Source organism: Danio rerio, chromosome 7 (genome assembly GCF_049306965.1).
Source record: "Danio rerio strain Tuebingen ecotype United States chromosome 7, GRCz12tu, whole genome shotgun sequence".
Classification (NCBI taxonomy): Eukaryota; Metazoa; Chordata; class Actinopteri; order Cypriniformes; family Danionidae; genus Danio; species Danio rerio.
The window spans coordinates 25049310-25074319 of record NC_133182.1 but is presented as its reverse complement, the minus strand read 5'-3'; the positions used below and the strand labels follow the sequence as shown (position 1 = coordinate 25074319).

Below are 25010 nucleotides of genomic sequence, written 5' to 3'. Positions count from 1 at the left end.
CTCATTTTCTTTTCATTAAACAAATGTATTTGTTTTGCCTAAGGTGAAATATTAACCAAACTTCTTCTCTTTAGTGTGATATGCCATGCATACTAATGAAGCATTTTTGCAGAAGTAGATGAAGCTGATTGAAATGCAAAGGCCTGATTGTCTAAAATTATCTTGAGCTTTGCAGATTAACCATGTCTAATCACTTACTGTGATTAGACATGGGATAAAACTAACAACACAGAATATTTGCAGTTGAGAAAGGCTTATGCTGGTAATGTTGTGCAAAGAATTCGTAGAAAAAGAGGAAGTATGTATGGGTGCGGCCAATGGAGGACTGGAGAATGAGTGACAAGTGACGAATTCCACTAAACTCCACATGCTAATATCAGCTGTTTATAAAAGCTGGAGTCAGTAGATGCAATTTGTTGTGCACCTCCTGAATGTAATTCTTGCAATGCATTGAGGATACCAGAATTCTGTGAATCAAATTATTCATTTGAATTCAATAAATTACTAATATTTTTGACATTGAAGAAAACCCTTCTCCTGACCTTTTTACTGAACATGCATAGACTTGATTAGATATTCCAACAATTCCACCATTAGAACTTTCTAAAACTGAAAAGTTTAATGCACATCTAAAGCTCATTTTAAAATAACATCAACATTTAAGTTGATTGTAGAAACAATATTGTCTATTTTCTTGCTGTGTTGGCAATGATAAGTTCCATAGAAAGAAGAAAAACAACCCAGCAAGCATTTTTTGTTTTTAAAAGATGTCTAATAGATGTCTAATAATCGTCTATACATATTTGTCTTGGCTAACACAAGACTAAATTTGGGCTGACAGTGAAAATCTAATAGACGTCTAAGAATAGGCCTAAACTAGACTAGTCATCAAATAAACAGAAATGAATGACTACACATATAAAGTCTGTCTAATCTGTTTATTTGATGACTAGTCTAGTATTAGGCTATACTTAGATGTCTTTTAGATTGTCACTAGTTGAGCCTTGTTTTAGCCAAGCTGTCTACATTTAGATGTGTATTAGATGTCTATTAAACACAAAATTGTTTGCTGGAAAAAATGTTTCATCACTGCTTCATCTCACCAATTCGAGGATAGTAAATGCTAGAGACAGACACCAATACAGGATTAAGTCAGCAACAAAAATATTTAGTATCACTTTGGAGGAAAAAAACAGTGTCTTGAATTTCCTTGTCACACTAACAGTAATAATATAAATAATAAATAATAATAAAATAAGTATAATACTAACAACAGAGAGAATAGCTGGGTTTTCATCCAAACATAAAGCGAATCTTCACAAAAAAACTGAAAAAATCCTAAACGCGAATTATGTGCGCTTCCATCAAGCTGTTAGAGGAGCTGACTGTAGTATTGGTACCCCAGCAACCAACAGTAGACAAGTCAAGCATAATGGACGAAACATTGACATCCAATCAGAAGAGCTGTAGCATTCAAAGTGACAATAGACAAAGATGCAATGTTTGTTTACAATTACAGTACCAAAACAATATTGTGCATCGGTGTGGACCCAAATGCAGTAGCTGCAAACAGGCCTTAAGCCAGAAAAAGGCTTACGTTTGTAGTTTGTCTACCTGAAAGCCATCCCTGAATGGTAAATTACTGTCTAAAGTAAAAAGAACTCTGATTAACTCTCAACACTTTATAAGGCTTTGATATGTTTAGACTTGGCACACGATAAGAATCCCATACCCAAGAGACACCTCAGTGACGTTCAATCCCCTGGTGTCACTCAGTAGTTTTAAGCTCAATGCCAACTAAGCTCCAATCATCCCATATAAATCCACCAGACTTAACTCAATCGCTCGCCATTAGTTCCTATGCAAACAAATAAAATAGTAACCAAATCACAACCGCCAAATGTTAAACGGGGGTCAAAAGAATCACTGAAATGCACGCTTAATACTGGTAACAAAAGCATTTGCAAAAATAGCATTCAGTGTTTAGCCTTTCATCTAGCTAAGAAACACTTGATATTTTACAGGAGCCTTGAGGGAAGTGTGATTGAGGATTTGGCCAAACTGTGCTTCTGTTTCTATGGAAGAGACATGAAAAAAGTCTGGCCACCCGAAGGCATTCCCTGGGAGAGCACTTTATGCCCTTGTGGCGAGAAGAAAGTATAAACAGCCCGGAGTGTGGGCTCTGAATTATGGATGGAGTGATATTGACAAGGGAAAAGGGCGAGTGTAGGAATGTAGGACAAGCACTTTCACATATACACATACACGCACACTTATTGACATACAGGCGCTGCTAATGTAACAAGCACTTTTCGGGTGTAACATGACAGAAATATTAAGGAATAATCTTCGAAAACTGTTGAAGGAATTAATATACAATAGGGTTTGGGGTCAGTAAGATATTGATGCTTTCCAAAGCTGTGTTTATTTCAATTAAATGTTCAAAAGATTTTATTTAAACTTAATCATTAGAATTTTATTAGTCTTCAGTGTAGACTGACTCTTCAGAAAAGAATATTCTGATGGATCATGTGACGTTTCTGTGGTTTTACTAACATTGTACTGTTTTTCTCAATTGCTTTGGCTCAATTCTCGATTGAAATGTTTATTTTTCAAAACAATAAGTGCAGATCTCTGAACAATTAGCTTATTGTTCACTTCAGAGTGACATTTCTTATTGATTTAAGCAAATTGCAGATGCTTTGGCGCATGTCTGCAAACAGTAAGTCCAATTGTCTGTAGTTTGGACAAAAAAATATTTGCATATGGCTTGTTGATCAAAACTGATGCGTCGATTCTCATCTAAAATCTCAAACTCTTTTTAACTTCTCAATCGTTTTTCATCATGTAAGCCATTTTACTCAAAACTGTTTATTCAATTATTTAATATTTATTTACACACATTTACATCATAAATATCTCATACTTACATTGTTTGTTATGTCTGCTAAATTGGTTAATCACCTCAATTTGCAATACAAATGGAAGAAGTGAAATCTCTGGCATGACCAACAAGAGCGACAGGATGTACACCAAGAATAACTTTTTTCATGGATGATATTTGTGTGTGTGTGTGTGTGTGTGTGTGTGTGTGTGTGTGTGTGGTAACATAAGGATTATGAAATATGCAATTCAGTAATTGGATAAGCAAGATTGCACTCTACATGTAATACATTTGTTCAAAAATAAAAGTACTGTATAAATACAGATGTTCATTTTATTTCTATGTACTACTGACTCTTCAACAAATATCAGATTTTTTTTACCTTAATTTTCATGGTTGAGTGTCATGGTGAAAAAACAACTAATCATTGTGAGCAGTGTGGCTCACATGACGACAAATACACTTTATGATTTGGTGATCTTGGCCAAATTTATGACATGATAACTAGGTTTCGACGCATGAATGAAATGTTTTGGGGGAGTAACTACATTTTGAAGAAATACAATACAATTTCTGAAGTTCCAGCAAACCATTTTGAGATTTGCACTCAGTTTAGAGAATGTTAAGACTGTTTTGACAAACGTGTCAAAGCAATTGACAAAAACTGTAATATTATTTCATTAACATACTTTCCGTTTTTATTTTTTTCCACAATTTTAGTGTGTTTTTAGTTTTTAAAATAACTTTTTTATTAGTTTTTTATTATTAACAATAACAACCCTATCTCTATACATTACAATAAACTATAATACACTATGCTTTACTATAGAAAGTTGAAAGGAAAACTATTAATTTAAAATGTACTATTTTAAATTACTAAGGCAAAACTCATCTATTTTATGTGTCTTCTTATTAATTTATCTATAAATTTCTTACTAACCCCAAACCTTTGAACAGAGTATGTGTGATCATTCTACAGACACACACAGATATTGACACATAATTGCAAGATCAGTTTAGAAATGAAACAGCAACCCCAAATTTCCACAAAAAACTCTTGACAACCTAAATATACTAGTGTTATTTCAGATAAAATATAGAAATTAATTATCAATAATAATAGTGATTAAGATAGAGAGATAGACAGACCGACCGACCGACCGACCGACCGACAGACAGACAGACAGACAGACAGACAGACAGACAGACAGACAGACAGACAGACAGACAGACAGACAGACAGACAGACAGACAGACAGACAGACAGACAGACAGACAGACAGACAGACAGACAGATAGATAGATAGATAGATAGATAGATAGATAGATAGATAGATAGATAGATAGATAGATAGATAGATAGATAGATAGATAGATAGATAGATAGAACAATTCTGTGAACAATCCCTATAAATGTCCATTTGTGCACTTTCTGAGGCCATAGGATTTAGCTCTAGTATTTGGCGTCCCCTTGTGGCACGACATCATATTACAGTCCATTAATGAACAGCATGGGATGTGAATGTGAGTGTCTGGGCATCCGACTCTAACCTGCGCATGAAAAATGGAGAGAGACTTGGCAGTGTGCAGGGGGATCAGGACCCTCACCAGGAACTGCTTGTGCTCTGATTTCAGAGGCAGAGCAAAGCCGTTTATGATACTGGAGAAAGAGGAGAGGAGAACAGAGGACAGGAGAGGAGAGGGGAGGGGAGAGGTGAACAGAGGAGCATAGAGGAGATCAGAGGAGAGGAGAATAGAGGAGAAAAGAGGAGAACAGAGGAGAGGAGAATAGAGGAGATGAGAAAAGAGGAGGACAGAGGAGAAGAGAATAGAGGAGAGGAGAACAGAGAAGAGGAGAAAAGAGGAGAACAGAGGAGAGGAGAAAAGAGGAGAACAGAGGAGAAGAGAATAGAGGAGAGGAGAACAGAGGAGAATAGCCAAGAGATGAGGAAAAGTGAGAGAAGAATAGAAAAAAGGGTGAAAAATAGAGGAGAATTGCCGAGAGATGAAAAAAGGTGAGAGGACAATAGAGGAGAGGAGAAAAGAAGAGAACAGAGGAGAATAGAGGAGAACAGAGGAAAGAAGAACAGATGAGAGGAGAAAATAAGAGAACAGAGGAGAGGAGAACAGAGGAGAGGAGAAAAGATGAGAATAGCCAAGAGATGAGAGGAGAAAATAAGAGAACAGAGGAGAAGAGAATAGAGGAGAGGAGAACAGAGGAGAGGAGAAAAGAGGAGAATAGCCAAGAGATGAGGAAAAGTGAGAGAAGAATAGAAAAAAGGGTGAAAATAGAGGAGAATAGCCGAGAGATGAAAAGAGGTGAGAGGAGAATAGAGGAGAGGAGAAAAGAAGAGAACAGAGGAGAATAGAGGAGAACAGAGGAAAGAAGAACAGATGAAAGGAGAAAATAAGAGAACAGAGGAGAGGAGAGGAGAATAGAGGAGAACAGAGGGGAACGGAGAGGAGAATAGAGGAGAACACAGGAGACGAGAATAGGAGGATAGAGGAAAATAGAGGAGAGAAGAAAATAGGAGAACAGAGGAGAGGAAAACAGAGGACACGTGAATAGAGGAGGACAGAGGAAAGGAGAATAGAGGAGAACAGTGCAGAAGAGAATAGAGGAGATGAGAATAGAAGAGGATAGGGGAGAGAAAAATAGAGGATGATAGAGGAGAACAGAGGACAGGAAATAGAGGAGTACAGAGGAGAAGAGAACAGAGGAGACGAGAATAGAGGAGGATAGAAGAGAACAGAGGAGAAGAGAAAAGAGAAAAACAGAATAGACGAAAGATGAGGAGAGGTGAGAGGAGAATAGAGGAGAGGAGAAAAGAAGAGAACAGAGGAGAGGAGAATAGAGGAGGTGAGAGGAGAATAGAGGAGAACAGAGGAGAGGAGAATAGAGGAGGTGAGAGGAGAATAGAGGAGAACAGAGGAGAGGAGGACAGAGGAGAGGAGAACAGAGGAGAGGAGACAAAAGGAGGTGAGAGGAGAATAGATGAGAACATAGGAGAGGAGAAAAGAGAACAGAGGAGAGGAGAATAGAGGATAACAGAGGAGAGGAGAGGAGAGGAGATAGGGGAGAAGAGAACAGAGGAGATGAGAAAGGCAGGAGGATAAAGGAGAACAGAAGAGAATAGGTGAGAGATGAGGAAAGGTGAGAATAGAGGAGAGGAGAAAAGAAGAGAACAGAGGAGAGGAAGACAAGAAGAGAACAGAGTAGAGAAAGAAAATAGGAGAACAGAGGAGCGGAGAATAGAGAAGAAAAGAGAAGACAAGAAAAGAGGAGAACAGAGGAGAGGAGAAAAGAAGAGGAGAAGAGAATAGAGGAGAGGAGAACAGAGGAGAACATAGGAGAGAAGAATAGTGGAGAACAGAAGAGAGGAGAATAGAGGAGAGATGAGTAGAGACGAAATGAGAATATAGGAGAGGGGAGAGGAGATAAGAGAAAAACAGAGTAGAATAGAGAAGAGGAGAACAAAAAAAGAGGAGAAAAAAGGAGACAAGATTAGAGGAGAACAGAAAAGAGATGAGTAGAGATGAGATTACAGGAGAGGTGAAAGGAGAACAGGAGAATAGAGGAGAACAAAGAGATGAGGAGAGCAGTACAGGTTAGTTGAGAGGAGAAGAGAAAAAAGAAAAGAAAAAAAGAGGAGAGAAGACATGAGAGGAGTTCAGAGGAGACAAGTGGAGAACAGAGAAGAGAAAAACAGGGGGCAGGAGTGAGTTGGAGGCGGAAAAGAGAAAAGGGAGAATAAACAGGATTAGTATCAGTGGTTGTGATGATGCTCTGTACACTCATTCTCCACATCATTGTTCATCAGCTAATCCCATGCGAACCCCCCTCATCCTTCCTCTCCTTCTGACTGTTTCCTCCTGTCTTCATAACATTTCTTTAGTTTCATCTTCCTAGTTCTAATCAGCCAGTTCCTGTAAAATAAAATTCACTTCAGCTATACTGTCTTTCTCTGAATCTCTCACATTTATTCTTCCATCTACCTCACACCTGTCTTTTTCTCTCCTATTTTAGTCACTCAAATTCACATTCACTCCCTCTCTCTCTCCCTCTTCATCCTTTACTGTCTATCTGCTGCAGTCTTCCTCATTCTATCTTTTTATTGAGCATTTTGCTAATCTTTTATAAATATATGTCAATTTTCCATTAGAATATTAATCATCATCATCATCATCATCATCATAATTATTAGGTGGTTTAATTCACTTTGGTGACCCCTGATAAAGTAGAGAAATACGCTGAAGAAAAGTAAGTGAGATTAATCCTTTTTATTATTATTATTTGTAGAGGAATATCAAATATTAAAGTATTTTATACATATATTTTATATGTAAATAAAAAGCTGTATTTGGAATTTTTTTACATTTAGTATTTGTATATTTTGTATAAATGTATAAATATTCTAAATGTTTGTTTAATAAATGTTCGTATATTAACTATAATATCAAATGATTATTTTTTATAAATTACAAAAAGTCAAAAAAGTTACAAATACATATAATATTTAAAAATTATTACAGTATTATAGTCATAGCTATATTTTTCTACACAAGAACCATCCTTTCTTGCTCTATCTCTCTCTCTCTCTGTCTCCCTCATTCTCTCTTCAGTAGTGATCAGAGGGATGTGTGGGTGGGCAGCACTATAAATACTACTGGCATCAACCTGAATTTAGACCTCCATCCCCAACACTGTGACTCATGCCTCCCCCTGGTTGTCTCTCTCTTCCCCTGCTTCTCTCTGTCAAAGGTTTGCTTTGTTTATGCTATTAAACACATCCCGAAACAGGCACCATTTTGTGTGCATTGAACCCAATATGCAAAGCAGCACTAGTTTCTCTGAGAACATGGCTGTGAAGTGTATGGCTGGACATGCTAAAGATGGGAAACACGACTGCGGCACAGCAGGTACATGCAGCGCTCGTGCCGGAGGTCTGAATCACCAGCTCACACACCATAAAGCATCTCTCCAGCAATCTACTGCTGCATTAAGTTATGGAACACTATAATTTACTCATTGGAAATTACAGTACAAATGTCATAAGATATTATATGCACCTCCTAACTGTGGAAACAATGTATAAACTACAAGGATCTACCTTATAATCTTCTTATTCGCATTGGTTTAACTACATGACAGTGGCCTTCACTGACATTGACACCCTTGGTAAATATGAGCAAGCAAGGCTGCAGAAAACAGCACAGGCTCATCGGAAATATGTGCTTCGGCCTATATTTTTGCATAATTTTAAATGTGTTGCTCCAGTTATATTTCATTGCACGTCTCAGATGAAAAATCCACTAGAGGGCGCAGAGCACATTTTAGTGAATCTAAAATACATTACTTACGGTTCATTTTTGTACATTTCAGGTAAAATCATACTTCCACGAAAAGGTGGTGCTTGTTATACAGGTCACCTAGACCAGGGGTTCTCGAACTTTTCAGCCCACGACCCCCAAAATTACAATGCCAGTGACTTGTGACCCCCTATATCGTCTGAGGGGGTTATAAATATATAAACCTTGAACACAACAGTACATATATACCAATAAGCCCAAGTCTATTCATCATTAAATTTTGAAGAACGCCACTCGGAAACCATCTTCCATGCTCAGTTGTGGTCTGCATTTATTTGTTATGTATGTGAGTACCGTAAAAGTGTCAGAAAGTTTAACCTGGTACCATAAAATCAATGTGCTGTGTCGTTAATATAGTGTAATTAACCCAAGGGTCACAAAGAAATCTAAAGGCTGATGGCTGATATTTTAATGTAACTATTAACTACTATTTTGTTCTTCTGTGGGTTATGGATAAAATATGGTAATTCTAACAGTTTAATACAGTAAATTAGATTTTTGGAAATCACCAAGCAAACCCCTCTCATTGTCCCCCCGACCCCCACTTTGGGAACCACAGACCTAGACCAGTGACTGAATTAAACACTTTGCGTAAACCAAACTAATAGTATTTTCTAAAGCGAACGTAAGACAAAAAGTGCTCTGCAACATGTAGATTTACCTTGATTTTAAATTGCTTCTATCTCTTTTGGGGAACTGTGCTTCAATGGCTTTCGAACATATAAAGTAAGCTACTGCACAATTTGACCACACCAGAAATGTTGTAGGTTTGGAGATAGATAGGTGAGGCAAGCATATTTGGTTACAAATCTTGGACATCGTAGTAATTTTTGGTATTTTTTTGGTGTTGCACAAAAAAAATAACCATTTAATCATCAACAAGCACTATTATGTCTTTTTTTTTTTCATTTCTTTTATAACCTGTCTAAAACATATTTTAATCTGTTTCATAGATTTTTAATCTTCCTTGTTTTTACTTATTATACTTGTTTCTTTTATTTTTGTTTATGTATTACCAATAGTTATGAAATGTGCTATATGAATGTGCCCTGCTTAAAATGTCTATGTAAATATCTAACAAATAGTGTGAAAGGAACAAAAAGTTGTCTGCACCTTACCCCATAGGTTTCACTATTTAAACAAACTGCAGTCAAACATATGCTAAAGTATGTTCTTGTTGCTTCATAAAAATGTGGGCTGAAGCACATATTTCCAATGAGCCTGTATTGGTAAAAATGTTTTTTTTTTTTTCGCTTAACCATTTGCTCAAATATTAACAAAAAATATTTGCTTTGTTAAATATATATGTGCAACAACTATTGGCACCACTAGGAATGCATATGAGCAACATATTTGTTATAGTATATTCCCATTGACTTTTTATATTTTTTATATATTATACAGGTATAATTATGGGGTAATATGTAGGCCACACATTCTCCTCAACCTCCCCAATCAGGGGCCAATGAACAGAGCTGTGATTTACAGTAAAAGTTTGCTGAGCTTCACAAAATGGGAAGTAGCTATTAGAAAATAACAAACATATAATATATATGAATATAATATATAAAATATATAATACATAAAAATATACACACATATAATGCCCATAACCACTATCAGTGTAATACTTAAGAAATTCAGGTCAATTTGACGTGTTATGAATCAGCCTGGAGGAGAACATCTGTCTTTACAGCATACATTTAGGGAGGTTTAATGGCCCAAAAAATCTCCAATAAATCACAGCTTGAGAACTGCAGAAGTTAATTGGTCTTTGGTTCTGAAAACCTCAAAATATTAAAATCTATGTCAACAACATCATCACAAACTCTTTTAATAGGAGCTTAAGGAAAAAAAAAGTTTTAATATCCTGATAAAAATCAAGCATCTTCAGTTATTTTTTGCATATTTTGAGTAAAATGTCAAAAATGTAACAAAAACAACAAAAAAAAACACTTTTTGCTTATATTTACCAAGGGTGTTCATGTTAGTGGAGACCACTTTATTTTAACATCGCCTGATAAGGTTTTTCATACAAACTAAGCCTTTCTGTTATGACAGACCAAAAGTATATAAGAATATCTACCTTCCCAAAATTTCCAGAAGTTCCGCAACTCCATTGAAACGCTCAGTTTCATAGATGAACCTGCAGAGGTGAAAAACAATCATAAGGACATTTTAAGAACAGCTAACAAAGAGCGGTGTAATATCAACAGTGCTCATGTTTTTGTGTCTGACCTGAGGAAGATGTTGTTGATTTGTTTGCGGATGTAGGCCCTGAGGCCCAGGAGTTTGCCATAGACACGGTGAAGGATCGTCTTCAGATATTCCCTCTCTCTCGGGTCCTCACTGTCAAATAACTCCAGCAGCTACACATGCACACACAGTCAGCCTTTTGCAACTTTATTTAAAGCACTTATCATATATCTTAACACTTGAATGGTATGTTCATAATTGGTGTGAGAAGGCTTAATAGACTGCAAATAAAGATTATTATCAAGATCAACATTAATAGGAGCCTGAATACTGAGTCCAACATGGAGATTTTTGCCTTTTTAGTGGTTACACAGTATTTTCATATTGCAAATCTTGCAATTTGACCATGATGTGATTCAGGAGACAGAGACAGTCCAAAATAAGTATTTAGGGAGTCTATAAACTAATATTTTCAACACAGAATTCCCTAAATACACATACAAACATTATAGTTAGAAATAACTCTATATAATTTATGTTATTATTCAAAATCCTTTCATTAAAGGCTTTTATTTTGTGAAATAATTATATACACAAATATCACAAGGGATAATGTAAAACGTTACATATAAATATACCTGTAGAACAAATTTCTGGTCCACGTAGCGCTTGGCAAGAGAAGGCTGGAAATCTGGACTCTCAAGAAAGCGTAAAAAGAACTCATAGACCAACTAGAAGAGAAAAGCAGAGAAAGAGAGCGGAAATGAGATTGGTGCTGGGACACGAGCTATAAAAAACTCATATTGCTTTCATATTTGCCTTGTGGTGTCAGTATATGTGTTAGCGTGTGTTTGTGTTTTGATGTACCTGTAAATGTGGCCAGGAGGCTTCGAGAGCGGGTTCATCCTCCTCTGGGTCAAACTCTGGGTTCTCACTGGGTGGGAGAGTTCGAAAAATGTTCACTGAGATCTACAAGATGGAGAGAGAAAGAAAGAGAGAGACGGAGGGGCTGAAAGGTTGTGTTTAACAGAATCATGGACTGAAGACCATTGCTTCACTATTAATGACATTAAAAGAGTTCAAGTAGAAAAATAAATCAATAAAAGCTCCTGCTCATGCTCTTAACTCTGGCCCTCGAGGACCACTTTACTGCTAAATTTTTGTCTAATTTTGACCAAACCTGTCTCTCTGTAAATTTCAAGCAATCCAGAAGTCCTCCATTAGTTTCTTCAAGTGTATTTGATTAGGGTTGGAACTAAATTTGGCATTAAAGTAGAACTCAAGGGCCAGAGTTAAAAACTCTTTGTCTAGTCTCCTATTCAGTTTCTCTGACATTATTAAATTGTACGTCATATATCAATACAAAACATAATCAGTACAAAATCCTTGAAGCCTCCTGGTACTACACTAAAACATGACATTTACATTTTTTGGTGCAAAAAAAACAAACATTTATTTTATTTTAAAAAAATTAATAAAAAACAAAAATAATTGTGCTGTGTGTTAAGTTTAAAATTTTGTCCAAAAATGACATCATTTAGGAACCCTAATGAGTTTCACTGACTTTTCATATGAAATCTTTAGAAACATTAATCTTTTTTATGTTCCATGCATTGGTCATTCTTAAGTTTGTTAAACATACATTGCATCTCACATGACACACTCTGCACTATACAATTTTAAACTATGCACTTATACACTCAACTGTGTAGTGTTTGTGCTTAATGTCCTACCAGACTTTTTTATTTTACAAGCTGGAAATTCAGTTTCCTGGAATGCATTTAACAGTTGCTAAATTAATGAAATAAATCACCAAACTAACAAATACTACCTGTCTTGAGTACAACAGGATTTACCATTATGAGTCTGCGTTTGAGAATTTTGCTTGCATATTCCAAAATAAAAGAAAATTATCCAACCTCTGTAGCCGCTAGCTTCTTCTCTTCAGCTACATGAGCAAAGTTGTGACAGTTGAGTGAATGAAATGTTCGACCTATGTCGCCTCTATGGACGCGCCGGCCCAGAGTGCACATTTAATGGATGCTACGCTATCCCATGATTCACTGTGGGAGAATTCATACATGGGAGTGAAGTGACGCAACTGGCGTGGATAGGTCACGTAATCATGACAAAATTGCGGATGTAGTATGTCCGAGTTTCATTCATACTGCTCACATTCATACTGTATAGAAGAGGGGTTACTAATCTCGTTCCTGGAAGTCCAGTGCCCTGCAGAGTTTAGCTCCAACTTGCCTCCACAAACCTGCCTGGGTGTTTCAATTATATCTAGTAAGACCTTGATTAGCTTGTTTAGGTGTGTTTGATTAGGCTTGGAGCTAAAATCTGCAGGACACCGCACCTCCAGGAACAAGTTTGTAAGTAGTAAATTTAAATTCAAATGCAGTACCTACTAAGTGAAGTTTATTCATAAACTAATTTCGAGAGGATCACGTGCTTATGATTTATCACGTCCAGTCTCGCATTTGCTAATCACTAATCTTCCAATCATATGAGCCCTAAGGCACCATAAATAGTCTAAGTTTTCAGTTCACTTTATCTTCGTTTGGAAGAAAACCCCCCTCCTCCCCTATTCTCCTCCTTTACCTGCAATTGGGCGGCAAGGCGGTCCAGTGGTTAGCACTGTGAACCACACAGCAAGAATACTGCCGGTCCTAGTTCGATAGGACCGGTGAGTGTTTCTGTGGGGAGTTTGTATGTCCTTCCCGTGTCCGCGTGGGTTTTCCCCGGGCTCTCCGGTTTCCTCCCACCATCCAAAGACATTCAACATACTTAACAATCAAGCTTGTCTAATTCCTTACGTTCCCTTAGCTACAGCGGCAGGGGAGTTCTGAGATCCACCGAGCTCAGGCTCCCTTCTTGCTCTGCCAACGGGAGGAAGCCCCGGGCTCGAGGAGCCCTTGAGCTCGGGGCTCTCTCCCGGGACAGCATGCCAAATAAGCTTTATAAATCATCAGCTAAGTGTGAACTCTTGAAAAAGTAGGCGATTTTAGACACAGCCATAAACACTAGTCTTGAACCCCTTGATTAGTTGGATCAAATGTGTTTGATTAGGGTTGGAACAAAACTGTGCAGTTTCCGCCTTTTTGTTTTCTAAATCTCTAACTGTTAAAGCACCTCATTAGTCAACCATTTACTACACAGACTGTCAACATTCTCTCAATAGTTGAATGATTTCTTTCTTGAATCATTTATACATTTTAACTTTCAAATTTTGGTCACACTTTACAATTAGGTTCATTAGTTAATGTTAATTAATGCATTTACTAACATGAACAAACAATGAACAATACATTTACTACTGTATTTGTTCATGTCTGTTAACGTTAGTTAATGAAAATACAGTAGTTCATTGTTAGTTCATGTTAACTCATGGTGCGTTAAGTAATAGTAACAAGCATGGACTTGGCTGTTAATAATGCATTAGTAAATGTACAATTATGAGTAATAAATGCTGTACATGTGTTGTTCATGATTAGTTCATGTTAGTAAATGCATTAACTAATAAACCTTATTGTAAAGTGTTACCCAAATTTTAACTTGTGTAGCTTCTCCAATCATATATTTTCCTTTTTTACTTCAATAAATCACCAACTCTGTTCAGTTGAAGAAACCTGATCTGCACCAGGTAAGTAGGATGGTCACACTCTATTTTGATGGTCCGTTTGTTGAATTTAGTTACATTGCATATACATTTCAGCTAATTCTCATTAGATTAATTAGTATACTGTTAGGTTGGGGTTAGGACATGTACTTGCAAAGTCTGTTGAAGGAGCAGTATCAACAGATATTAAGCAGACAGTCTACTAATACTTAAATGGACCCTCAAAATAAACTGAATTAACACTTTTTAAAAGATATTTGGGTTTATACAAAAAAACTAAACCACAAAAACAATAAACACCACCTCCTGACTTTATATCCCTTTATCTTTTAGGAATTGTAAAGTGCTCACATGTTATATCATGTTGTATCTTATCCTACAGTCTGTTTGGCTATTTTAGTGTGCTTTGCATGTTTTTTTAATCAGAACAGGGAAAAAATATTAATAAATTATATTAAATATAATGTCAACAAGACTACTATTATTAAAATATACACTCAATTATAAAAACGTGAATGAAGATGAACTATTATCATGAAGTTCATTACACTGTTATAGTCCAAACATTGTTCTTCATGGAACTGTATGAAAAACCAAAAAGCATTCTGCTATATTATTTCAAGCTGCATAACCCTTGATTCTGTTTTCTGAACAAATAAAGTAATACAGTTTTGTAATAATCTGAGAGTGAATAAATGATGGCAGTCATTTTGAGTTAAACTATACCTTTAATCAAATGCTTTTGTAAAAACACAAGCTTCCTAAGAAGTCTGCCTCTTCCGCCTGACAGCTGCATGATTTCCATTAACCGAATGTTGGTAAAGGGAATTTCATTCTGAGAGTATGTTTGTATACATCTTCTATTGATCAGAGCAACTGTAATTTATTGTTACCTCATTTGCATAATTCCTCTAGTAAACAAGAGACTAAATCAAACACAATGCAGACTGCATATGCAAATAAACTCAGAGGGCACGCACTCATTCTTAGAAAAATCCCCCTTTGCCATTCTCATCAAAACATAAAAGGCCCAGTTAACAAAAATCAATTGCTTCCCAATTAAGGTGTTTTTGTATTTCAACTACATGCTGTATAGTACTAATGTAGCTACACATAAATGCTTCAGAGTCTTTAAGTGCACTTTAGAGCACTGGAGATCTTGTGCCTCCCTCAAAACGATTTATCTCCCTCTGCTTTCTCTGCTCTTTTATCAAATCCCAGCCTACTGCATCACTTTTCCTCTCTTTGACGATTCATCTCACCATCTTAATGGCCTCTGGGTACAGGGGCTCGATGAGGACTCCGCGACTGGTGGCCACACTCTCCACAAGCTCGTTCAGCGCGGCGCGTTTGATCTCTTTCCCCTTCAAGTCGGCCACACAGTCCAGAAAGTCAAACAGCACACAACACTGCTGCAGCTTCTTGCAGAACAAGTCATGAAGTTCAGCCACTGGAGCATCTGAGGGACACAAAGCATACAAATACAGTCTTCACATATACACTGCACATTTACCACATACTTACTATGTTTTTCCTAATCCAGTTTTCTAATTTTACACATAACTAATTGGGATTTGGATCTATTAGGATTTGCTTTGGATAAAGAAACCTTGGAAATGCAAAATGTCATTTTTGTGTGTTGTTTTCTTTCTAAAAATTTTAAATACTGTGATAAAAACTATATTTTGTACATAAATCTGATCACAGAACTATACCATGGTACCATCACAGTATTATTTATACTCTCTTAGCGCAGTAAACCATTAAAATAAGGGTTTTAAAACTGCAGAGTGGGGATGAAATGAAAGGTGGGGTCCATGAATGTGTTTGAAGAAAAAAAAAATTAAATAATTAATAAAATAAAGATAAAAATAAGTTAAGCAAACCTTAAAGTTTATTAACGTTGCAAATTAAAAAATTATAAATATTATGGTTCAATGTTTTTAATGCATATTCATGTTTTTAATGTTTTATTAAAATTATTTAATGAAAGAAACTTTATTCAAATTTTTGTTTTCAAACATTTTATTAAAACAAATAAATAATAAAAAAATAAACCAAGCACATAAATACAATTTAGATTAAAATGAATAATGAAATAAGTATATAAATGTATGGACATACATAGAGTAGAAAAAAATATTATTATTTAAAAAAAAACAAAGACTAAGTATTTTTCTAAAATTATTTTTAATATATTTTGATTTTTTTTATATACAGTGGTCTGTGGCATCTAAAAGTTTGCAAAATTCTGCATCTTTCCTGTCTACAAGTCTTTTTGTCCATTCAATCTAAAGTCCAAAGTATATTTTAGTTTTTACATGGATTTGATGTGGGTGACGGAGTGGCGCAGTGGGCAGCGCTCTCGCGTCACGGCAAGAAAGTCACTAGTTTCAGCTTCGGCTGGGTCAGTTGCCATTTTTGTGCGAAATTTGAATGTTCTCCTGGTGATGGCATGGGTTTCCTCTGGGTGTCCGGTTACCCCCACAACTCCAAAGACATGCGGTACAGGTCAATTGGGTAAGCTAAATTGTCTGTATGATTGAGAATGTATGGGTGTTTCCCAGTGATGGGTTGCAGCAGGAAGCGCATCCGTTGCATAAAACATATGCTAGATAAGTTGGCGGTTGGTGATCCCTGATTAATAACGGGACTAAGCTGAAAAGAAAATAATTGAATGGATTTAATGCAAATTTCATTATTAGTACTGTATCGAGGAAGTGTAAGCATCTTAAAATTTAATCATAACAATATGTTAAATGCCAATATGAACAATTGTACCATGTCAGGTCAGCAATTTTTATGTGTTTTTATTACATATAGACTAAGGCTGAACATTCATTCATTCATTCATTTTCTTGTCGGCTTAGTCCCTTTATTAATCTGGGGTCACCACAGCGGAATGAACTGCCAACTTATCCAGCACGTTTTTACGCAGCGGATGCCCTTCCAGCCATAATCCATCACTGGGAAACATCCACAAATACTCATTCACACACACTCAAGGATAATTTAGCCTACCCAATTCACCGTTGCCACATGTCTTTGGAGCACCCAGAGGAAACCCACGCGAACTCAGGGAGAACATGCAAACTCCATACAGAAACGCCAACTGAGCCGAGGATCAAACCAGCAACCTTCTTGCTATGAGGCAACAGCACTACCTACTGCGTCACTGCTTCGCCCCTTAGGCTGAACGTAATTGAAAAAAATTTAACATTGCGGTATTTTTTTATTCAGCAATAATTAATGTGATTTGAATAGAGTTTCTCCAGATGACTTGAATGTCTCTATTTGGAAAGTATTTATAAGCTTAGATTGATTAGGGATGTTTCTGTAGTGGGAATGCATTTACATAAAATCTAATAAGCAAATTAATACAGTAAAGAAAATTGTTTTTTGTTTATCATTTTCTGAGTCTAAAAGTATTCAGGTACAGTTATTGAATAGTAATAATAATAATTCAATAAAATTAACTATTATTAAAGTTACAAATGGTTAAATTTCATTCATTCATTCCCTCATTTTCTTTTTGGTTTAGTCCCTTTATTAATCAGGGGTCACCAACCTCCAACGTATCCAGCATATGTTTTACTCCAGAATATTTCAAGAACCAGACAGAACTGTTGTATAAATTGCATAATGCAAGTATAGCTATTGCACTGGTTGTTGAGCTAGCCATTGCACTGACATGTGCAATAACCATAAATACCTGCTTATAACCATACATACGCTATACGCACAGATCACTCTTAAATTTTGAATTGTTTTCCACCACTTTGCATAACTAAAGATTTCAACACTGAACCAAACTCTAGTTTGATAGTCAGATTAAAACGTAAGATACAAAAGAAATAAACAGCCAACAAAAGATTTCTAAAACATTAAAGGGCCCCATTGATGCATGTGTCAGGAGATTAAAATAAACACACAACTCCCTTTTAAAAACTACAAAGACATTCATATCACACTAGAAAAAGATGAATTCTTCTAGTCCACGTTTGTCAAGTGTGTTAACATACACTAACATCAATACTTTAAAAGGCTGCGCATTTAACCATAAAAAACTAAAGTATGCTTAGGGCTTTAAAGTGAAGAATATTTCTCAGAACACACTCCTTTTGTACAGCGAAAAGGAAGTGTACCATCATTTCTTCCTAAGTATATGCACTATTAAAGATTTTCAAGCACATCACATTAAAGCTTGGTGGAGTTATACAGACACTTGGATCTATAGAGCATATTAATGTAGATTTCTTGAAGTGGATGGACGAGATGCTAATGAGAAATGAGTGGAGGCGTCTGGTGCTAACAGGATTAGCGGGTGCTATCTTTAACCCCGCGCTGTCTCGCCCTCTGTGGACGTAGCGCCTCGAGCCACAATAACCATGACAATCCACTCTATTCATCCAAAAAACGCAACACAACCTACAGGCCCTACTGTTCTTCTTGTACTTGGGAATGTGAATCACTCTTTCTGTCTCACTTTTCTTTTTTCTTTCAGCCTCAGCTTGCCTCTTTATCCAATTACTCTTCATCAAAAATGAATTAGTCTTAACATTCCTAGTACAGAAAATATAACACAACTAGGAGTGCAGCAGGTGAGGTCAAAGGAGACTGAATAAAATATGAAGAAGCTCTGAATAAAGAGACGGGTGTCATGAAAAGATGCTGTTATGTAAGGATGTGTGTGTGTGTTTGTCGATGGATATAGAGAGCATGACACAGCCACAGCAGTCAGAACAGAAAAAAGGAAATCGCCCAGGGAAAAGTGTGAAGAGATAGGGGAGGAGACATGAGGAGGAGAACTCAATTAAAATGTGAACTTAACGCAGTCATGAAGGGAATGTGAACGTTACATCTTGTATGAAGATATATAGCAGCCAAATTGATGTGTAAGGTTAAATGATGAGTGGTTAGACCAGTCGTTGCTCTGTTAAACATGCTGTAATGTTGTAGATGCAAAGCTAAATATAGAGCAGCCAAGCAACAGTGGGACTAAGAGAGAGAGAGAGAGAGAGAGAGAGAGATGCATGCTAGGGAAAGAAAACAGTGTAGAGAGATGATGTCATCGCTCTACCCTATTCCTCTCCTCATGTTCTCTTCTCCATCCTCTTCTCGCTCTCGTTCTCTCTGTGGGTCTCTTTCTGTGGCTCTGGGATTTTAATGAGGAAACTCTTTTTGATTATTACTGCGTCTTGGGTGGATGTATTTTTTGAGTCACTACACTCTATAAAACAGGAAGCTCCGACCGGCACATTTTACGCAAGACTTTGAGGACGTTAAATGCTTCTTAAAACTTGTTTCGTGATATTCTTCTGAACATTTAACCGCAATACCAAGTATGAGTGTTCTGCTTGGACAAGGTTGTGAATAATACTAGAGGGAATGCAATGTTTACTACTAATAAATGTGTATGCTGATCTATTGTGCTGAAATATTTGGAGTAAATGTAATCGCTAATGGTGACGCAGTGGCGCAGTATGTAGTGCTGTCGCCTCACAGCAAGAAGGTCGCTGATTCGAGCCTTGGCTATCTGTGTGGAGTTTGCATGTTCTCCCCGCATTCGTGTGGGTTTCCTCCGGGTGCTTCTGTTTCCCCCACAAGTCCAAAGACATGCGGTACAGGTGAATTGGGTAGGCTAAATTGTCTGTAGTGTATGAGTGTGTATGGATGTTTCCCAGAGATGGGTTGCAGCTGGAAGGGCATCCACAGCGTAAAAACATATGCTGGATAAGTTGGCGGTTCATTCTACTGTTGCAACCCTAGATTAATAAAGGGACTAAGCCGACAAGAAAATGAACGAATGATAATTGCTACTGGGCAGCAGGGTGGCGGAGTGGGTAGCCCTGCTGCCTCACAGCAAGAGGGTCGCTGGTTCGAGCCCCGGCTGGGTCAGTTGGCATTTCTGTGTGGAGTTTGCATGTTCTCCCCGTGTTCAGGTGGGTTTTCTCCGGGTACTCCGGTTTCCCCCACAACCCAAAGAGGTGCGTTAGGTAAATTTGGTAAGCTAAAGTGTCCGTAGTGTATGTGTGTATGTCCTGGTCCTCCAGGTTGAGGATTGAGCATTGGGCTTACGACCCACCTTGTAAAAATGACATGATATGAAACATGGTGCGGCTAAAAATCAACTTCGAAATAAATGGCCCTGGGGGCAAGTAAGTGAGTAAGTATTATTGCTACTGGAGTTTGCATGTTCTTCCTATGTTTGTGTGGGTTTCCCACACTGTCAAAAGATGGTAGGAGGTGAATTAAATAAATTGGCTGTCGTGTATGAGTGTGTGCCTGAATGAGACAGACTATAGGTGTTTTCCAGCACACTGGGTTGCGACTGGAAGGGCATCCGCTGTGTATAACATATGCCAGAGTTGTTGGCGGTTCATTCTGCTGTGGCGACTCCTGATAAATCAAGGACTAGACAGAGGACAAATGAATGAATGAATAATTGCTAATCTTGAAATATATGGGTCAACAATTGTTTTTAAATACTTGAATTCAGCAAGAAGGCACTTCCAAGTTACTAAAAAAAAGTACAGTTCAAATAAAATCAAGCTGTTTTTTTTTTTTTACTTTTTCTAATGTTTCATTCTTTTAACTTTGGTCCCTATTTCAGAGGTCGCCACAGTTGTTTTAACACAACAATTGTTTAACACAACGGATGCTCTTCCAGCCGCAACCTGGTACTGGGAAACACCTATACACTCTCATTCACACATACACTCAAACACTACAGCCAATTTGCTTACCCAATTTACCTGTACCGCATATCTTTGGACTTTGGGGGAAACCGGAACTCCCGAAGGAACCACCCGCGAACATGGGGAAAACATGTAAACTCCACACAAAAATGCCAACCCAGCCGGGACTCGAACCAGCGACCTTCTTGCTGTGAGGTGACAGTGCTAACCACTGAGCCACTGTGCCACCCATAATGTTAATAATTTATAATTAATTAATTAACAGTAAGAAATATTTAAAATCAACATACTGAATTGAGTTCTGATGGAATTTGGAAAGAAATTTTTAACAATAATAAAACAGAAAAGTGTTTTTTAAAAATGTAAATAACATTTAAACATATATTATATAATCTGATTCAAGACAAAGGGGCAAAAATGCTCCAAAACAAAAAACTCTAAGCTGCCAAAATTATATTTAAAATGAAGTTACAGTGTTAATTATTTTACAAATTTCTGAAACAGTGACTAATTTTGCAGCTTCAATGATTATAAGGGTGTTCTAATGACTAATGCCATTAATTTTGTCTGTTTAGCTAGATCTTGACAAGGCACTTCACCACAAAAAATGTTTAACCCACATTAGAAATACTTTTTACAGTATCAAAAGCAATATATATTGACATAATATGGCAGCGCTAATATTAAATGTTATAAAATGTTTAACCTGCATACAATGTAAAACTTAAGACTTTATAGAAGTTATAGAAGTTCCGAAAGCAGGTTCATCACAGTGATGTGTTTTTCATCAATCTAAAAAATAGGGCTCGCAATATATCGTTTGAGCATCCATATCGCAATGTGTGCATTTGCAATTCTTAATCGCCAAGATAGGCAATGTTGAGTTGAAATAAGGAACTCAACGATGTGGATTTTTGGGCCGATATCGATAACCAATAACTTGATTTGTTATTAGCCGATAACATATATATATATATATATATATATATATATATATATATATATATATATATATATATATATATATATATATATATATATATATTTATATGGAATTAAATATAAATATTTCAAAATGTTAGCTTCAAAAAGCTTCATATAAGTTTGATCTGATCTTATGAACTGAATCGCCTACTCAAAGCAAAAAAAGCAGTAATTTGAAAATTGCAAGGTGATAATAGAGACTACATTCACAATTTCACATAAATCAGCAAGCCAAAAATATTTTATTTTATTTTCTTCACAGAAAATTACCAAGTTAAGCAAGTTAAATAAATATATTTAAAATAAAATAAAAATTAAAAAGCTAAGGACTGAAACCAGGTCAAATGTTCTTGGATAAAATGGGTTACAGTACTGTACATATGTGCAAATATATAATGTCCGGGGGAAAAAAGCATTTTGAGAGGTCTTTTGACAGTTCAGAGCCACCGTACAAGCGAAAATCTAAATACAGATAGGACGTTTTACTTTACTTACTTACTTTTACTACAAAATGCTGCATAAATTCATCCTATTTGGCGCTTTAGATTCTTTTGAATACAAGTAGGTGCTGCTTGTCAATCAGACAATGCTTCTATGTTCATTCTTGCTGTCAATTGCGTGGAAAAAAATGATCGGTGAAAGGTTTATGATAAACCGATGTGAGTTTCAAACTTTTAACTGCTGGCACTGTGACACATCACGCTTGTACACGAAGAGGAGTCAGATTATGTCTGATAACGATATGGCCGCCAATATATCGTGCATCCCTATATTATAGTTGCATATGCATCCCTGGTCAATTAGTTGACCAGGAACCACAAGTCAAAACACTAGATTTGTGGAGTCACTGCAGAATTGAACCAAAATAGAGTAAAAGTTTATCATCTGCAAGTGTTATAAGGCCTGTGATTATGTGAGTATTTGAAAAGGGTTAAAAGCATTTTAGTAGCACATAAAGAAGTTTAATAAAGATTAATTTAATTGAATTATTTACATGATCAAGATAATGCTCTGTTCTTTTACAGTTTTTAATTGCATTTCTGATCTCAAATATTGCTGCTCTCCCCAAAAAGCCATAAGGTAGGTATTGTCACAGTAATATTTGCTCCATTGTGTTTATTTATGAATGTACTTTGTTTATTATTTTTATATAATAAATTACATTCAAATATATTAATATTTTACTCCCCTACAAAATCAGCCCAATCAATCTAAAGCAATGACTTCACAGAGATATTTAAGTCATCTGTGACACTGTATTTATATCGCAATATATAATCGCAGAGAAAAACAAAATACTGCAATGTCAAATTTGTCCAATATTGTGCAGCCCTACTAAAAAATAAAATGATTTCTACTCTAAAGAACCTTTCTTGGAACAAAAAGGTTCCATGGATGTTAATGGTTCTTCATGAAACCACTGATGTCAATAAAGAACTATTATTTTTAAAAATTGTACATTGGCTGAAACAAATCTGGCTCATCAGATCTTGTGCTCAACAATAACTCTCCCTTGGTACACTGTTCCCCCACTTACAGCCTCATGTGCTTATCCACTTCACTCTCTCTCTCTTCTCTAATGCTCTTTTTCTTTTCCCTGTCTCTATAATCACTCACTCCCTCTTTTATTCGCTCCCTCTTCCTCTCTTGCCCTCTTTATTGATCGGAGGAGGCCAGAGAGCGAGCAGGCCTTCTGTGTACTGTAACCTTACACCAGCCCTGACCAGCTGGACCCTGCAGGAAGACGAGGCGGATATATATCCTCACCCTCGAAAAATCAGCTCCTTCGACACACACATTCAGTCTCTACTCCAATAAAATCCTTCACAACTGAAACATGACGTTACAGTAGTCTTCACACTTCAAGGTGATGGCTAACAGTTGTTTTTCTCAAGGTTTTTTAGAACTCCAGACGAGTCACAATGCTGGCTGAGAGCTCTGAGGTGCCCATTGTCCAAAACACTTTCCCTCCAGCGATGGCTGCTATTTACAGAGACACATGCTCACCAACTCACGGGGACCAGTAGTCTCGTCACTGCAGAGGCTTAAGTGGAAACAACATCACAAGCCAGTTTGAGAAGCAGAATTTGAAGGTTAGCAAATGAGAACGGTTCACAACACCAACTAACAGCCCAGACTAACAAACATGGCCATATTTTTGGCTAGTCATCCAATTAAAGATTTAGGTCATGTTTTGGACTGGCTCAGCTGTTTTCTTCAACTTACTCTCTATTACACAAATACACAGGCAGGGATTTTCACAGACCAAACAAATACTCACGACTGTGGTGTTTGTCAAGCTCTGCTAAGCTAATCTTGTGTTTAAAGAGCATTATATATGTTACACCTAAATGTGCTGGGCCATCAATGAAGCTCAAATATCAAACATATGTTTGGTTACTGTTTATTAGGCTACTTTTGGTATTAATGATCATTGATGAAGATTTTTTTTTTGCCATGAGTGAGTTTGTTGTTTTTATTTAATTTGGGAAACAGGATTAATAATGATGCTAAAACACAGGTTTTCCCTTTAACTGCCCCACCAAGAAAAAAGGGGATTGCATTAACTCCTAATGTAGCTAGTTAAAACACTCAACGCATTTTCTTTTCAACACATCCCATAATTTCTAAAAAAAAAAAAATCTACCTGTACTAAATGGTTGATATGTTGGTTGAAGGTAAATTAATAATACCACAATTAATTCATTCATTCATTTTCTTTTCGGCTTAGTCCCTTTATTAATCAGGGTTCGACAATATCAAGAATCAACCGCCAATACCAGAATTAATCCATAATAATATAAATAATACTGGAATTAATACACTATATGAAAATCAGAAAATATGAAGTGTAAGATCAATTTGTTTAAAAATATAATCAAAGTAAAACACTTTTAAATACTAAATCACCTTTATTTTTTTAAGTATGCCATGAAATATTCACATTCTCAGTTAAATGTTTTTCTTGTTGTTTTTTTTACAATAAAACTAAACTCAAGTGTAGCAGTGCAACAGGATTATGTTTGTTTCATTTTCTTTTTTTTTTGGTAAACCAACAATCCTGTGTTGAGTAAACGATTATTTAAAACAGTCATACTTTAAATGACTTAAACAGTCATTGTTAAAAACAGTCAAAATATGGTCAACCATTTGTTCGAGCAGGCAGTTAAAGGGATAAGCCTACACAACACAATGCGACTGTGCACTTTTCTAAGAGCAAACACTGTCCTGTAATCTGCTATTGTTGTTTTGGATG

General features: G+C 36.4%; 1 protein-coding gene across 1 annotated transcript in view; it reads right to left on the bottom strand.

Annotated features, from left to right (window-relative positions):
- Positions 1-25010, bottom strand: part of ppp2r5b (protein phosphatase 2, regulatory subunit B', beta) — a 43235-nt gene that overhangs the window by 14155 nt on the left and 4070 nt on the right. The window contains exons 2-7 of the mRNA XM_021477803.2: positions 15335-15531; positions 11318-11419; positions 11089-11181; positions 10493-10623; positions 10341-10400; positions 4436-4544 (exon numbers count right to left, since the gene is read on the bottom strand). Coding sequence (XP_021333478.1) covers positions 4436-4544; positions 10341-10400; positions 10493-10623; positions 11089-11181; positions 11318-11419; positions 15335-15531 — 692 coding nt within the window. The remainder of the gene's footprint in view (positions 1-4435; positions 4545-10340; positions 10401-10492; positions 10624-11088; positions 11182-11317; positions 11420-15334; positions 15532-25010) is intronic.